Source organism: Engystomops pustulosus, chromosome 1, assembly GCF_040894005.1.
Source record: "Engystomops pustulosus chromosome 1, aEngPut4.maternal, whole genome shotgun sequence".
Taxonomy (NCBI): domain Eukaryota; kingdom Metazoa; phylum Chordata; class Amphibia; order Anura; family Leptodactylidae; genus Engystomops; species Engystomops pustulosus.
Genome location: NC_092411.1, coordinates 142,258,936 through 142,277,101, shown reverse-complemented (window position 1 = coordinate 142,277,101; position 18,166 = coordinate 142,258,936). Strand labels below are relative to the sequence as shown.

At 36.1% G+C, this 18,166-nt stretch overlaps 1 protein-coding gene across 5 annotated transcripts in view; it reads right to left on the bottom strand.

Annotated features, from left to right (window-relative positions):
* PAX5 (paired box 5) overlaps positions 1–18,166 on the bottom strand; it is a 149,329-nt gene that overhangs the window by 92,319 nt on the left and 38,844 nt on the right. For all 5 annotated transcript variants that reach the window (XM_072155075.1, XM_072155095.1, XM_072155099.1 and 2 more), the window contains exons 3-5: positions 15,525–15,722; positions 9,929–9,993; positions 5,971–6,099 (exon numbers count right to left, since the gene is read on the bottom strand). In XM_072155075.1, the coding sequence (XP_072011176.1) occupies positions 5,971–6,099; positions 9,929–9,993; positions 15,525–15,722 (392 nt within the window). The remainder of the gene's footprint in view (positions 1–5,970; positions 6,100–9,928; positions 9,994–15,524; positions 15,723–18,166) is intronic.

The window sequence follows — 18,166 nt, the reverse complement described above, 5'->3', positions numbered from 1 at the left end:
TATAAACCAATAAAGATTGTACGATTTGGTTTGCCCCTGTTGTTACCAAGCAGGCAACCCACTGGGTTAAAGGCTGGTGACATCTGTTTAAAAAATGCCAGGGGTTAGAGGAACAAAAAGGTAATAAATCAACTCTATACAAGTCGCTCTGAGGAATTCATAATCTTTTCCACTCCAGCGTAGAATGTGTATACGAGTATAGTAGCAAGTAGGAAAGCCTGATGCTTGCCTGATCCATGCTCCTGTTATAATAATATTAATCTTGCCAAAAGTAAATGTTCAGTATAAAGAGCTATACGGCTAAAATTATATTAAAAGCAATATTACCAGTCACAAAATTCACAGAACAAGCACAACAGTAAAAATGTACAATATTTAATGACAAGAATGCTAGTGGGTCAGCCTATTCTAAAGATTAGGTACAGAATTTGTGTAGAAAGACTGCATTCAGTATCCTGATTTCTGATTGTATCTGTGTTTGAGAAACAATTGTTGAGTATTTGAGCACAAAGCTCATTCAGGAAGTCTTTACACTCAAAAAATAACCTGGGCAATTAAACTTTACTGCCCTCTGAGGTCATTATGAGCCCAATTACCCTTATCTAGCTAATAATAAGGTGTATGGGTAATGGGCTAAAACTTTCAGATCTTTTGGTGTTTAAAATGGTTACTCCAATCTACTTTCAAATTACAAGGGGCATAAAATTTCTTCAAATGTAGTGAAATATAATTTTCTGTACTCTGCAGGACATGTATCTATATTTCTGCTAGTTTATTTGTCCCATTTTTGCAACTTTTGCTGTCGTTTTTCAAGTACACCTTGGTCTTGTGCAGTGTGCCTTATGTATCTTTATTTTCCAGATGTTCTGTGGGACTTTTCACTTATGTATCACTTTTTTTTTGTGACTTTTTAGGCTTAAATCTGGACCCTGTTTACAATATGTATGCATTAACACATTGTTAACATATGTGTTAACACATGTGTTTGTTAACCCTATTCTAACATGGGTGTTAACATCCTGTACATTTTGTAAACGCCATGTTCACAGCAATGTAATTAGACAAATCTCCTCTTTTTAGCTGTTGTGGTGTGTTTGAAAACGCATGTGTTAACACCACGTGTGACCGCAGCCTTATATGTCGTCATCTCCCTGGGGTGTGACTAGAGTGCTTACCCCCTTCCCGCACCCTGACGTAATTCTAAGTCATAGGATGCGGGTAGTTCCCGCACCTTGGCGTAGAATTACGTCATGACGATTGCCTGGGCTCAGAATCAAAACCCATGCAATAACCACGGGATTCCTGCAGTACGCGGTAGCCGGGATCCCGCAGTAACAGCTGGGATCGTGATTATCGCTATCCTGTCTGTTTAACCATATAGACGCCGTGGTCATAGTAAAACATTAAAGAGTGAATATCACCCAAAAAAACACAACATATTTGGTATCACAACATCCGTAACAAACCGTACACTAAAATAACATTTTCATTGAATCCGTACGGCAAATGTTGTAAAAGAAGACGCCCAAAAACTTCACAAAAATTATGAAATTTTCACATCTGAAAGCGCATAAACACTGACCAAAAAGTAACATTACCCTGACATGATACTAAGAAAGAATACAGCTTGTCCTGCAAAAAATAAGCTCTAAAACAGCTCTGTAAAAAAAATACATATAAACGTTATGCCCATTGTTACATGGCGATGCAAAAACAAGCAAATGAGTTCTATATTCTGCAAAACGAATTAACCATAAAAAAGCAATACAAATCGGGTATCGGCGTAATCGTGATGAATAATAACACATTAAGAATTAATTATTTTTTTAACCACCACCAAGAAAGAGTTAATATAATCTGATTATAAGATATTGAAACCCTTGTAAATGAAGTACCTGAAAACTGGATCACATCCACACAAAAAAAATAATCCCCATATGCCCAAATTAAAAAAAAAAAAAATTGTAGCCTGTAAAATGTGACAATGCAGATCTGCTCTGAATGGCGCTCCTTCCATTCTCTGCCCGGCCGTGTGCCCATACAGCAGTTTACCAAGACATATGGGGCATCCTCATACTCAGGAGAAATTGGATATCAAACTTTGTGGAGTTTTTCATCATTTAATACTTTGTGTATTAATATAATGTCTAAAAAAATTACAGCTTGTAAAGCACACCTCCATTTTGTTTTAACCCCTGTGAAGCATCTAAAGGGTTAACACATTTCTTAAAGTTGATTTTTCACACAGTGAGGGGTTTAGTTTCTAATATTACATACTTTATGGGGTTTTACTGATATTTAGGACTCTGAAAGTCACGTAAACCTGAGCAGGTGCCTCTAAATAAGGGTTTTGTCAATTTTCATAAAAATGAGAAAAATTGCATCCAAAATTATGAACCTCCTAACAACCTAGAAAAGAGAGAGGATCCATAAAAAGCCATGCCGATATAAAGCAGACATTTGGTAAATGTTAGTTATAAAGTTACTTGGGAGTTATGACCATGTGCCTGAAAAGCAGAAAATTTTGAACTTTGAACATTTATAATTTTTAGAATCTTTTGCCAAATTTCAATTTTTTTACTGAACACAAAAGATATTATCAAAAATTTTCTATTACTTTGAAGACAATCTCAAAATCCCCTTGATATGTTTAAGCTTAACACAGGGCAAATTTAAAAAATCAGGCCTGGTTCTAAGGCCCTAAAATGGCTCAGACCAGAAGGGTTTAAAAATGCAAGACATGGCCTCAAATCTAAAATCTACAGTAGTGTCCACTCCTGCATATAACCCCTCACACGGCTTGTGTCCATATGGATTTGAGACATTTGCAACAAAAAGTCTCAAAAAAAGCTAAATGTTGCGCCTTCCAGGATAGGCAAAACTAAACATGGATCACAAGAAAATGACATGATCATACATAAGGTTCAAAAAAGAGTTGCCAAATGTCTCAATTATACACTAAAGAAAAAAAACCAAGACACAAGTCCCCCCCTTGTGTTCTGTTTAATAACTAAATATACCATTTTACACCTTTTTTCAATGAGCAGTAAAATGTAGCTCAAAATGATTGGTCCCAAAAACAAGACACACATTGATTCCCATACCTCAAATTACCTCAAATTCTATCATAACTCAAATTTTGTCTATTCACTTTTGGGAATATTAGATTGCTCCATTTACCAGGACATGGTGAGGGGCGGCTTATAGGACATCTACCATCAGTTTCACTGATGGTAGACTAGTCCTACTAACAAGCTACTGATGAATCATTCTTCTCAAAATGTCTTTTATTAAAACCCTTGGCAATACAGAGTTATAAAAACTATGCTAATCAGTATGAGTTGCTCTAGGTTTAGGTCACCGAAGCACCATATTATAATTTGTTGACTCCCCCTTTACTCTTCGAGTCCTGGCTAGAAAAAAAGTGCTATAAAAGTCTTGTTCATGACTATTTATTTGTTAATCAGTAACCCTGTATACCATTTTGTTCTCAAGACCAGAAAAAGACTCAAGCCAGTGATAAGCTGCAGCGATCACATGACACATCAGGCCGCACAGTGCGAGTGCACAATGTTGACTTGACCTCAACTGCAGACTCTCTGTACCAACAGAGATAAGGGATGAAAGGAGCCATCACATTGAACCATAGTGGAGAACAACATTATTTATAGTATAAGTTCTTTTGTTTTTTTTTACAAAAGAATTAAGAATTTAAAATTAATTATAATGGAATATCTCTTTGACCTAAACCACACTAAAAATTAAATGGTCCCCAGAGAAGCTCTATAAATATGAACCTCACAGGCTCAGTATGTATCGTTCCATGTCTATGGTTTAAAAGTGCCTATACATTGTGCATGCCAGCGGTGGTAAATGCATGTGGGAAACAACTAATGCCAGGATGTACCTGCTATTTTACATAAAAAAAGAACAAAGGGCAACTTATGTTTAGGTGCATTGTGTACAGGCACTGTAGTATGTAGAAGGATATCTACAATGTTCTCTTCTTGACCATCCTAACAGAAGAGAACTCTGAGAGGTGTGATACAAAACGCAATGCTGAATATTTTTCACTTGTCACTCATTGTACACCTGGGCTCTGTGACACTGCATCTCCTTGCTGGATACCATCACATTTAGCCACATTGTTTTTACAGTTTCTGAGAATTGTATTAAGTGTCAATTTCACATACAGTAAGAATAGTTAAATAGGAAACCCCCGGTAGCCAAATGGTGTGAAGGAAAAAGGTGTGTGATTCTTTTTTCTTTGTACAGTCAGAAATAACACATACAGTAAGTATTTCATATTTTGGAATATGCAACAGGAACTAGATAAAATGAACACTGGAAGATCAAAAAATTCTATGGTGATATTTTCTTACGAGAGACTTGAGGCCAGAGCCTCAGTTCAAAAAGGCAAGGGCCAGTTCACATCTCAGTTATTTCAACAGTTATGGTAGTCTTATCAGTTCTTTTGAGAGAAACCATGAAGTAATCAAACACTTATAGAAGGTGGAAATCTAATCAAGTGTAGCTACTGAGCTCTGATCTGCCCTGGCATTGGATTTCTACACACATTTTCTAGACAAATAATATGTGTATTTCAAATAATAGAACTGATAGTGTGTATATGATATGACTATACTGTAGCTGAGGAAAGATGTATGATAATCTCCCAGGACCATACATGATTACATATCTGTGTAGGACAGTATGAAGGAGAATTAACTCCATGTAATTTTTGTGTTGTGGGAAATACTTTTTAAAGGGGTTTTCTGATATTAGCATTTAATTAATAGTTACTAAATAGATGTTTCATAAAACATAGTCCCCAAGGATAGCCTAACTGGTGTTAAGAGATCACTTATCAGTTCCTATGTCTCATCTCTATAGATGAGACATCTATATGCAACACCTACTCAGGATGGGTTGTGGTGCGATTAGTCAGTATTGATGACTGAATAGGGAAATCCCTTTAAAGGGGTATTCCCACAAAGACAAGATTCTTAAATAAACTCAAGATAACAAAATAAAACATTCTTTGATTCACTGCTATTAACAAAAATATTGCATTTCTTAGATATAATTCTAACCTGTCTCTATCAGTCCTGGTGTATACAATTTTGGTTACCCCTGGATCTAACCGCAAATCAGAAGGCTAGGGTTGGATGGCAGATTGTTCTCCTGTATGACTCTGCAGTGAGCTCCTCTCTCCATCGGCTTCTCCCCTTGCATTCCAAGATGAGCTCACACACAGAGACTTCCTGCTGGCAAACAGCAGCGTGAAGAGAGACAATCTACAAGCTACAGACCGGTAAGGTGTTTACTCAGGGGAGGGGGCAGAAGGCACAGCAGAGCTGACAGTGTATGTTATGACTGAGATAGCAGAACTGAGAATGTCATAGTGTGTTATATGAATCTCACAGATATCATCATCTCTCATCCCTGATCTGTCTCATCTCTCTATTTCTATCTGTCAGATACTAGTGAATGTTCAGAAGCCAGACAAAATTGTATATAAACCTGGACCCTGATACTCCAAGCACATTGTCAGCACACTCTATATCACAGCACTAGAGGGATCATGAAGCGTCTGCTTTAAGAGTCCCTGCCCACGCTCTGGATTCTTACACTGACCATCTGAGTGATAGGAGCTAAAACAGCGATAAAACTGAGTAAAATTGAAAAGTAAGGGGTTGAAAATTAGCTTTATTGTGAAACATCACTAGGGGATTGAAATTTGAGAATTTTCTTTCATGAGGAAGCCCCTTTAGGGTAGAATTGTGATTAATGCAGGCCAATTTTGCACCACTTGGGAGCTAATAAAACTCCATGAAAACACCACTGTCCACTAAATAATGTGCCATTTTTTAAGGGATTTCTAATAGGTCATGATAAACCTGATAAGCATGACATGCATTTTTACTGATCTGTAATAATCATGATTGAATACAAAAAACTTTTTTTTACCTTCATCTCTCTTGCGTTTGTTACTTTCTGCATTGGATGATGTAATTCCCAGAATTCCACTGATGGAATAAGAAGAACCTGCTGAGTCTGTGCTTACAGAAGAGACCTGAGTCACTGAACCAGTTGAAGCTGCAATGAGCAAAAAATATGTTAGTTTGGGAAGGTGAACAAGTTTATGGTGACTATGCTTGACAGAAAAAAATGTTTGTACCTAAAGGGCAGTCTAATTTTATCAAATATGAGCATTGGTTCAGAAAGCATTCTCATGTCTGTAGACAAGGATTGAATAAGAACAGGAGAGTAATGCTTTCAATACCTAGAGAATATTTCACTAGATGATTCATCTCTGTAAAAAGATTCGACTATCCAGTGATTGTCTATAAATAGTTAAGTCATTAGAACTTTATCAGCTTCTCCATATTCATCAGCTGTCAGCCTGAATATGGACAGAAATCTGATTTAGATGAACTGCTTAGCAGAGGGAGAAAGGTAGGAAAGAAACAGGAAAAAGAAAAATGTTTATTTAACCCTTTCATGGACGGTCAACGTAAATATACATTGGCTGGTCATAAAGGGGAGTATGGAGCAAGCTCATGGACTGAGGCATCTCCATATGCTGTTGGTGTCAGCTGTATTACACCGTTATTATCACAGATGTGATACTAACGGCTCATGCACCTGCATGTCCATCGCATGATTCTATCCATTGGAAGCAAACATAGAAGCTTTCAATAGAAGACAGCAAGCGTAGATCTAGAAAACTGTGAAGAATTGATACAGAAAGTATATTTGAAAATTGTATAACTTTTTCTTATGCAAACAATATCAATTATTTGCAGAAAATGGACAACCCCTTTAATTAATGGGAATCCATTCTCTGGATTATTGGGGGGGGTTGTCCGTTCTCATGGTTAGTGAGGGTTGCAAACTAGGTACTACTCTTTTTATAAAGGATATTTCAAATGTTACTATTCTTGTCTGCACTATTCATTTATGCAATCTGGTAAGAAAGTTTTGGTTACACTTGTAATGAATTAGAAATCCTCAGTGATACTCGACTTTATTGTGGAATGTGCATGGTATTTATACACAGCCCATGCAGTATACTGCCAATGTAAATTGTTGCTGGGGTAACTCAAAAACAATGTCCCTGTGGCTATGCGGAAATCCACCTTGTGTGTCCATGGCATGATACTACACAAATTACAGAGTTCAGTTTCTCTGTCCTAATTTGCATAGTCCATTATTTCAATAAAAATGCTGTGCCATGTATGTGTTGGTATTTGTCATCAGGAGCAACTTTCCACAGCCAAAAGCTTACTAAAGGGAAGCCATATTCTGTTAGGTGAGGATTGCTACATACATTATTCAGCTTTCATTTCACATTATTTTTGAGACAAGTACAAAAGATAAGGAGGTATATAAAATAAAACATTGTATACCTAGAAAGTTCAACCCAAGTAGTGTCCTTTTACCAGCTTGTGCTTAAAAGGCTCCACAACTGATTATATATCAAGTTGGTATCAGAAATGGTAGAGATCTTCAATCAGTAAACACTAGAAGGAGAGCTAGCAGGTGGAATTTAGAAAGTAGCAACAAATGCCATTTTTCTTTTTGTGTGCAGATCTTTGAGTCAGAGGGATAACTAACTAAAGTATTGCTTCAGTGAACCCTTTGTATAAAACTCCTCATTGCTGACCCTGGTTCGTCTCCAAAGGGAGCAGCAAATAAGTCTTTGGCACAACACAGAATGTTAAATAGGATGAAGGTATAAATCCTCCATCCTTTTGGGGAAACCCTTTTAAGAAGGATTACCGAGACAAGACTGCATTGTACTGATGTGTGATCATCAATTTGCATCTATAAAGAGGTGTAAAGTTAAGAGAATATCCAGCTTCTGCCTAATCTTTCCGCAATTCTATTGCTTTGGCAAACTGTTTTTTTTTTTAAGATTTGTTTAAAGCAACAGCTAATATGTCAATAAACACTGCCCACAGCTTCATAGGGCACTGCCATGCACGCCTATAATATGTGCCGCATTACTAGATGGAACAGCTGGTTAGGTATAACATATACAGTATGTCCAGACATTCCATCAGGCAGCCATGACTTTCCTCACAGTTTATAGTTAAAGAGATGCTTTACATAGGGAAATACATTACAGAGTGTGATCAATTGTTTCCTAGGAGGGGGCAGCATAACATAGAGACATCTCAGTAGCAATCATTCCTCTGCCTGTAGTTTCCAGAAGACAATTAAAAAGTCTAAATGCAAACAAGTGCAGATAGACATGTTACATTGCCGATCAACATTCGCCCACCCTTCATCAGACAAATAAGTAGACCCTTATCCTTGTAAACTATTAATTACAATTTCAACAAAGAGTAGTGCTCATGCTCTCACACTTTGTAATCCAATTTAATGTGCAGAATGTGTTATTAAGACATACGGTGTTAGAAAAAAAGCATCAGTGGTAGTCTAATCTGATTTTTTGGTTCTTTAAACTAATGTTGAAGAAGCTATAATTGGTACTGCACACAAAAAAGAATGGACCAGTAATGTGTATGTGAATTACATTCCCATACAATCCAATGGCAGGATCATCCAAAAGCTGAATGTATATGATGTATAACACATTTTGATTTCCAGGGGTGTTAAAATACATGTAATCATTTTGGAAGCCTTGTTAAGATACATGTACCAGAATTCAGAGTCAAAAGACTTTGTGCTACTCACTTTTGACAAGTGTCTACAATATTGCACCAATATTCCTTAGAAAATCGGTGTAGAGTACCGTAAGTTAAGCAAAATGTGGTGTAAAGAATAGAAAACATGTTTAGTCAACTTTGCCAAATATATTACACAATGTGAGCTTCTGTGATGCAATTTTGCAATTTTAAGACACTACTAAGAAATCTCTCAGATTCCTTCCATATTATATGTCTCCAATTTTTGATAAATATTTTTTGAACATGGTAGCCATGAAGACTTAACGTGAATTTAATCAGTATATGGGCTATGGCATATCTAGATGTAAAATGGTGATGTACATGTGCCTTTTTGTATGTTCAAGTAATATTTATAAAAAATTGAGACATATAATATTGATATACGGTATATACTCGTGTATAAGCCGAGTTTTTCAGCACAAAAAATGTGCTAATAAAGTTATATGTTTAGAAATGATTGAGTGTGGTAGTGCATTCAACCTATCATATACACTTATAAAAATAATATATAAAAAGTGTTTTTTAATCAGCATGTACAGTAAATGGGAATTTTAGTGGATGGGACCCCAGCTTCTAAACTTCTTGTATCCCTGGCCTCATTATTTACATTATATTTTTTTTATTTTAATATCAATATATAATATTCCATATATCTATTAATATTGCTTTCTTTTTATTGTAATGTATCATTGTTTTGCTGCACTATTATATAATAATCTTAATTGTCCAATATTTATGCTGAAGTTCGCATATCAATTAAATCTCTACATAAATACTGCTAACAACAGTTTAATCTTAAAAATGTTATAGAAAACTTTTCCCACCTCTCTACTCAAGAGTCTAAGTGCAAAAAGAACAGGGATGAATAAATGATGGAGAGGGGAGAGGAACGTATTTAAACTAGTTACTGGCTAATGATGCATAAAATGTTATGAATAAGTATGTATTTTTTGATTTATTACTTTAATTATCCAACATACTATGGTCCCCCGTTAGCGTTTTTGGTGTAGATTTCAATTTTCTGTCCCAGGGTAAAATCTATTTATCATAATAATCAGTAAAACACAAAACCCTTTAACAGTATTTATAAAATTAATTTACCATGTTCAGCCCCTGGAGGATGACAAAAGAGTTTGATTTCTGGAGAATGGGTGTGTAGCCGGGTTTTATGTAAAATGATCTATCCATGGAACACATATTCTCCTTAGAGTAGCACTACAGGTTCTTACCTATGCTGTGGTTTGAAGGTGGTACTTGCTGGTTTGTGGGCTGCTGAACTTTTGTCCGGATGATCCTGTATTCAAAGGAGAGATATCATTTAAACTTTTTCTTGTAAAATATAGCAAAATAGCTAAAAGATAGAAATCTACTTTTTCACTCTTTTTTTCCTGTTGCTTAAAGAACACCAACATCTACTGTAGTAGTAGATGCAGTAGACAAAGAGCACACAAGTGAAATTCTTAATTTCAGACACTCAAGCTCTAAGGTCCTTTTGCTGTAGAAGCTAGAAACTAGAGTAAAACAATTCAAACACTGGAACTATGTAAACTCCACGTATGTAGATGTGGTCCTTGGACAGATTTAAACACAGAACCCTAGTGCCCCAAGACACAGTATGAACCACTGCAGCAGTATCGCCCATAATAAATGATTACATCAGGGTCGGTTTTAGACAAAGTGGGGCCCTAAAATAAAACAATTTTATGAACAGTCACAGTCAGTAAGAGGCTCCCTCTAGCCCTGCACAATAATAACACTTTCCAGTATGGTAAGGCAATCTGTAATATGGGACTGTAGGAGATTTTTTTAGGAATTAGACATATGATAGAATTGAGTAGTATCTTTATTTGATGATAGAAGATAAATATGAAAGATGATATAGATTCATAGATTGATTTGGAAATATAAACTAGAATATATATTGATAGCTAGATAAATGATATAAGATATATAGGTAGATAACTAGATAATAAATCTAGATTAATAAATGGTTAGATAGACAGATATATAGATAGGGAATAGACAAATTATAGGAAATTGATAACTTGACAGATCAATGCTAAATGTATATAGACAGGAGATAGATGATTATCATTCAACCAAGGGGTATTAAAATAGCAATAATCCTCTGACTACAAAAGTACCAGGGGTCCCCCTTAGGGCATGGGGCCCTGGGCAAATGCCCAGTTTGCCATCACCTAACACCGTTCCTGATATTAATTAATCAAATAATATATTGAATGTTAGAGAGCAGATCACTGTTACAAGACTACCATCATGAATATTTCTCACATATATTTTGAAATATTACACATGACTTCTTGTCATCTAGTTGTGACCTCCCACGAGTAATTGGAGGGCTGTCAGTCACTTGTTGGATGATAACCAGGGCTATTCAAAAGCAGAAATATAAACATATCTTGTAATATTTTTTCCTCACAAAAACACATGGTAATCTGCCCAGGTCTTCCTGCTTTATAACATGATGTTTATAACATTATGTTTCCCTATATTTCCATTATGAACAGTTTGCTTTTATATTTTATCAAAACAAAACAAATACTGGAATATAAGTAATGGTTAAAATAGTGGGTACCATAGCACGATATATTTAATTGATATGGTGTATTAGTGGGTAATATCTTAAACTGAAACTAAAAAAACTACTGGAAAGAATGACATTTTTTTTGCAATATGATTGTAAGTGTGGGGACAGCATATTAGGTAATTTACCAATATAAATATATTAAAAGTTTTGCCATGCTCTCTTGATGTGTAAAGTGAAGCCTCCTGTCTTTTACCTCATCAGCCAGACATTCCTGACCAAAAAATGGTTGCAGATTGAGAGACGTGTGATCCGTAACTGTCCATGAACAATCGCCCTGCCAGGACCTCAATCTTATATTCATGAATACTTTTCAGGTCCTGGAAGGGCCTGTTCATGGACAGATAGCGACAACATGACCTTTCATTTGCCGCCATTTTATGGTCAGGAATGTCTGGCTGATGAGGTAACAGACAGGAGGCTTCGATTTACATATCAAGAAAGTGGTACAGAACTTTTAATTGATGTATATTGGTAAATTACCTAATATTCGGCTCACCACACTTACACACACATTACAAAAAACACGCGGTAAAGTGGCCAACCCTTAAGCCATTGTTTTTCAAATTTTTATGATTATAGAGTAGAAGGGTGTACAGAGTTTAGTTTGTGTAGTTTTTTCTTTAGTACTTTCACATAAACAAAAGAGTAAGATATATTATGATCAATATAACTACTGCATTCACTTTTCAAAAATGTGGTTGATAGCTATGGGATCAACTCAAGCATAAGTCCTTTCTAGTTTACAGACACAACATTTTATTATCGCTGTGCCTTCCATCAATTTGGCGTTTCTCTCCTAATTCCATTCATCCATACATGGGATGTGGCCCCTGGGACTATATATAAATTAGCTCTTACTTGCCAAGGAGGCGGTTACCTTGTATTTTCTCTGGATGTGAGCTGTAGGAAAAGATAAGATTTCCAACTCTTGGTAAGTATAAGCACTTATAAACCTCTGAGGGCCATATTTTTGAAGTGGTGGGCAGATATAAAAAAAAAACAAACAGTATAGGATGCCACAATAATGACATGAGATATAACAGGCAGTATTTGTACGTAGTGGCTGGTCCACTTTAATAGTCATCAGTAGTGTGGTGACATATATACTGTAGACAACATGATACATGTAGTAAAAATAAAACCTACACAAAGGAGTGGGAAGAATCATTGCAATACACAATATTATATTATTTCCAGACTGAAATACACTCCTAGACATGTTTGTGGTGGTAGATGTATGTGGGTTTGAAATACATATTGATTGATTGAAAAAAGATACTGCATTTATATTGTAAAGCATATATTATTTCCATTGTCTGGTCTTTGCCACTTACAGGCATCAGTATAAAGTACAAAGTCTGGAGGGCACTATGCATGAATTTATACAATATGATTGTATGCGTTACTAAAGAGTGGGATTCGTTTGTTCCCTTTATGGTGTGTATCTAAAGAATTGTGCAATGCATTTCTGCAGTCCTATCAGCAGGGTACACATACTGTAGAATCAATTTAGGAGTTAGTTCCACTTAGCAGTTGTGGTTGAGTGTAAAATCATGTAGAATTTTGCTAAAACATTATATGAATAGAGTGCATCTAGATCCTTGATGCAGTGAAACTATGAAAATCAGCTTAAAAATTGGTTTGACAGCAAGCAATGTGTAATTCCAGGATAAAAAAAAACATTTATAGAAAAAGATATAAAATATTTATATAAGGTTCTACAATGATATGAAAAGATTTAATATGACACTATTAAACAAGGTAGATGTTTATTGTTTGGGTTGTTTTTGTTTTTTTTTTTGTCATGGAAAAGGGTTCCCAGCATGGTCTCCCTCTAGTGTTAAATACTGTGTACTACAGTAATAGGTGAAACGGAATAGCTAATTCAAAAATACTGCCATTTAAAGATCCAACTTTTAGGGAAAAAAACAAAGGTATTGATAAAATGACTGAATAGAAAGAATAGGGAACTGAATATATTTGCATTAGCATTGTCAAATATTCTATAGTTAATGTGCAGCAGTAAGGTTTATAGAGGGGTTCTTGGATAAAATGGTAGACGGCTGTTCTCTCTGAAATTAATCCTTTATCTTTTTGTGGTTCTTGTGTTTACCTGTGTGTTTTGGATTGTTGTGGACGATTTACTGATGCTGTCTAAAAAGTTAGAGGGGGTCTCCGAGATCATTTTCCTGTACTGCAAGTATATTATCTCACAAATACTTTATTTTACTTTGTAACAGGTTAATTGTGCAAAGGAATTTTTGAAGAAATGGTAAAAGGCATAGTCAAGGTTTTAAAAATGTATAACCCATCCTTAGCTTTATTATTTATCCACTCGTCATAGGCCAGTTATGTAACATAGGCCCCAGCACAGTGTCAATTAAGTTAATGAGCTGCAATGCCACACACAGCCACTATAATGTATATGGTACTGTACACTTGGGTCTCTTCACTAGGAAATCACTGGACACCCCCTATTAGTGAATAAGTGCCTGAGAGATTTACATATGCATTTCCATGTTTAAAATATTATTGCAAATTGCAATATTCCTATAAGACATCTTTTAATAGTTTAGTATCAATTTAGGATTTTAGCTAATGCACTTTGTGCATTTTAGATAATAGCATCAACATCAGTTCCCTTATATAGCCCTATTACCCAAATCAGTACCAATACCATTCAGGTGATAAGAGAGCGAAGCTACAGCAAAATGAAATCCCTTGCTCATGCTTTTCAAGGTGTTGACAGCAGTAAACTGCATTTGTGTTTTGTGCATGTGATGACATGTCAACAGCCATCACAACAGCTCCCTGCTTATCCCATTCACAGAATATGAGAGCTAAGGAAAGATGAGGCACCTGGAATTATTCTAGTATGCATTTATTTATGCTTGAATGGGGAGTATTAAGAAAGTACTTTACATAATGTTTATGCCCAACCTATCAGGTTGTTTCTAGAAGAAGGAAATAATAGACTGACAGAACCTTATCAGTGCGATATATAATTTTAAATATTCTGGACTAGGATTGAGTTCAAATTAGGACTAACATTGTGACAGAACTCAGTCAGAAGAGTCAGTAAGAGTCCTGCTTACACGCCCACAAACTGTGACTGACAGCTCTCCCTGTAACAATGTGTTAATGCAAGTGTTAGAATCCTCTGTATGGATTCTGGCTGCTCAATTTGCTGAGCTCTCCAAGGGCTACTCTGCAGAGAGGCTTTGTTATCTGCTTTGCAGAGTTGTTTGCTCGGTCTCTGTTCTCATGAAAGTTGGGTGGTGTCATTCTGTAAGCTTTCTCTGTTTCTCAGATAGGCCTAGTTAGTTAGTTGCTAGGGGTGGCATCCAGGGTCTGAATTCATTGCTAATGCTCAGTTCATTCAGAGCTGGTTATTGTTTCTTCTGTGATCTGTGGTCCTCCTGTCTGTTTTCCTGTACCCTGTGTACTCCCAACCTAAGCCAGGACCCTGTATACTCCCAGCCTGAGCCAGAACCCTTTGTATACCCAGCCTGGGCCAGAACCCTGTGTACCTCCAGCCTGAGCCAGAACCCTGTGTATCCCCAGCCTGATCCAGAACCCTGTGTATCCCCGGCCTGGGCCAGAACCGTGTGTACCCCCAACCTGAACCAGAACCCTGTGTACTCCCAGCCTTAGCCGGATCCCTGTGTACCACCAGCCTGAGCCAGAACATGGTGTACCCCAAATCTGTACCTGACCCTTTAACCTGTCTGTGCTCCTGCCTGTTTCTGGAACCTATTCATGTACTGAACCCTGTTCTGGAGTATGCCAACCATAAGTTCCTGACCATTTGTATTTGCAACCCTGCACCCCTTACTGTACTGTTACAAGAAGGCTGTCAATCATTATGTGTGGGTGGAGAAATCCAGACTGTTTCTCAAAAACCCTACACCAAATCATATTAACTGTGATATCACAAAGCTAAGCCTCTCTTTTTAGTTAGGGTTTCAATATAACCTGACAAAATTTATTTACAAAGACACAACAAAACATCAGATGGATGTCATTAAGACAACACGATTGGAATAGTCTATACATTTTTGACCATTTCAAATTCCATCTAAAACTAGAGCTCAGAATCCAGATGATGTTACTGATGATGCCCAAGCAGCTTTCTCCAGTTTCCCCCTGTATTCCTCTTGTTATATCATAACTGTCTGCTTTAGAGAAAATCAGAAACAAGAAAAGAAGGTTTTTACCTGTTAATAGAGCTGACACTGGGCACTGTGTCATTGTCACACACTCGTTCTGCTAATAGCCTGTCCCTGATTTCCCATGCAAACATTGTGGGATTTTGCCTCTTATATTCTGCAATTTTGTCTACTACTTTGGGTGTTGCAACCTTTGGTTTTGATCCTCCAATTACGCCCGGTTTAATACTCCCTGTTTCATAATACCTGCAAAAAGAAAAATGACAGTAGACTTTATGCAATGAATGAGTTAACCGAGGAATCCGTCATTTGAAATAATTTATAGTGTTAAACAAATACACATTCATTTCAGGTGATTTCAAAGCTCCCACTTTATATAACATATAACATGTAATGTGATGTCATTCTGATAGATGTCCTGTCAGATAGAATGATGGAGATCAGCACAGACTTTCTTATTGCTATCACATCATAAAAGTATAAGCATGTGAAAGGGCTAACAATTAATCAAAAGTAGTCACAGGAAGCAGGTCCTATCCAATCTCATTTTATGTTGACGTCCCTAAGTGCTGCCTAGAATGGTTCCTTTACTGATGGAGTGTTTACTGACACTGCTATTCACGTATTATATTATGTTTTCAACAGATGAAAGTCCTTTGTTTATTTAAAGTGAAAACATACCAGTAGGTACCAGTACAATAGGAAATATTGGGGGTATCAAAGGACGCCAGAAAAATACAGGCCGGTATACAGTCTTATTCATAACAGTCCATATTTTTATGGAAATATTAGGACAATTTAGGTTACTTTCAAATACATTAAGATGTGGGGGTAGTATGAACGATGGTGCCCACTATAAATAATATGCAGAGGATGTGAAAATCAGTTAAAGGAATTCTAGATGTCAAGATGGAATTCTTAAAGAGATGGTCACTGTATTCCCTAATTGTCCTAAAATGCATTTATATTCATTAACATATTAACATCTTAAGAATATTGTTCTATATGTTCTATAGAGCAAAGGGGTACATGCACTATTGCAGTTAGACACATGCTTTCTGAGCTGAGTGAACTAACCAGGAACTGTCTGTAAAGAGTTAAGGCATTAGGCACTTTATCAGATTCCTTTATCTCTGAGCCGTGAGTGGAGAATAGGACAAAAAGTTGATTAATACAAAATGATTAAATAATGGAGAAAGGCAGGGGGAAAAGAAGGACACAGGGATATATTTTTTTAATAAAATATATTGCAAAGTTTATCAGCAACAATATTGATTTACAAAATGTTGTCAAAAGTTTATTTATGCTTTAAGGACAATATACATGCTAGAAACATATTGTAACATATAAAATTGCTGCCAGTTAGAACAGTAAAAGTAAATCTGCCCAAAAGAAAAGTGTAGACAAGGTGAATGAAAGTTAAAACCTCCAAAGATTCCATCATATGATATGTTATATGATATATGGGAATAAGAATACAGCAGGTGTTATTTAGCCAACTTGTGTATGTGAAGATTGGGGGAGTTAGCTGCTGATGAACGTTCTGGCAAATATGTTAAAGGAGCTGGTATGATGAAAAGTTGTCCGTGCACCTGTGTGACATCACATGACCATGGAGAGATTTCTATCCAATGGCAGTAAACATGGAAGCTTCCTATAGAATAACAGCAAGCACAGATTTATATAACTATAATGAATAATAATTAATAATAATTAGTTAATACAGAAGGTGCATTGGCTCTTTTCATTACTCAAATAATTACATATATATATATATATTTATTTGCTTAAATGGGAATACACCAGCAATGTATACAAGCATTGCTTCGGTTCAAACTAAGGGCGTGTGTGTAGTTGGGTTATTTGTTTTGCTATAGGGTCCAGTGATTTCTTGCTAAACCTGTTAGAGTCAGAGCTATACTATATCAAAGAGGATGTATGCAAGTCCTGGACATGAGTAGATCTGAGTTTACAAGGTCCAAATATGAACTTTCTTCAGAATTCAAAACATAAGGCTGTAATGTGGCATGTTGATTAGGAAATCAATTCATTTTGTAATTGCATTCATTTTTTTACTGACATCTCTGATTACAGTGCCATATTATTTGGTAAACTAAGACAGGGTTCCACTGTAATTAATATTTATCCAAATAATGAGCTATGAAATTCCAATTTATTGTTGACAGTCTAAATGAAACAAATCAACATGCTTAAATTCAGGATGCCAATATATATAAATGTAACCATTACTGTCCTGTGGACTTTTGTTTGGGCATGCAAAATTTGGACAGAGAAATATTGTCCTGAGCATTCAAGGATATTACAAAAGTCTATACGTGTATATTAACCAAAACTATTTAAGATCTACCACATTTACAGTAATCAATATGACCTAGCCACTAGGGTATTAGCATAAAGTGGACTTTTGATTGTGGATGGTCAAGAACGCACAGTTAAAGGGTTGTCCCTCTATTGTATTTATCCCCTATTCACAAGGAAAAGATACAGATAACTGGTGCCTCCACCACATCGACTCCCAGTGATGAGGAGAAAGTCCCAAATTTAGCCTCAGATGTATAAAATGTGCCAAAAAAGTTGCAAAAAAAAAGAGAAAATCCTAAGATAAATAACCCCCATAAAGTAGAATATATAGCACAATAGTAGTAGTAAATTTTCATCAGAGACACTGT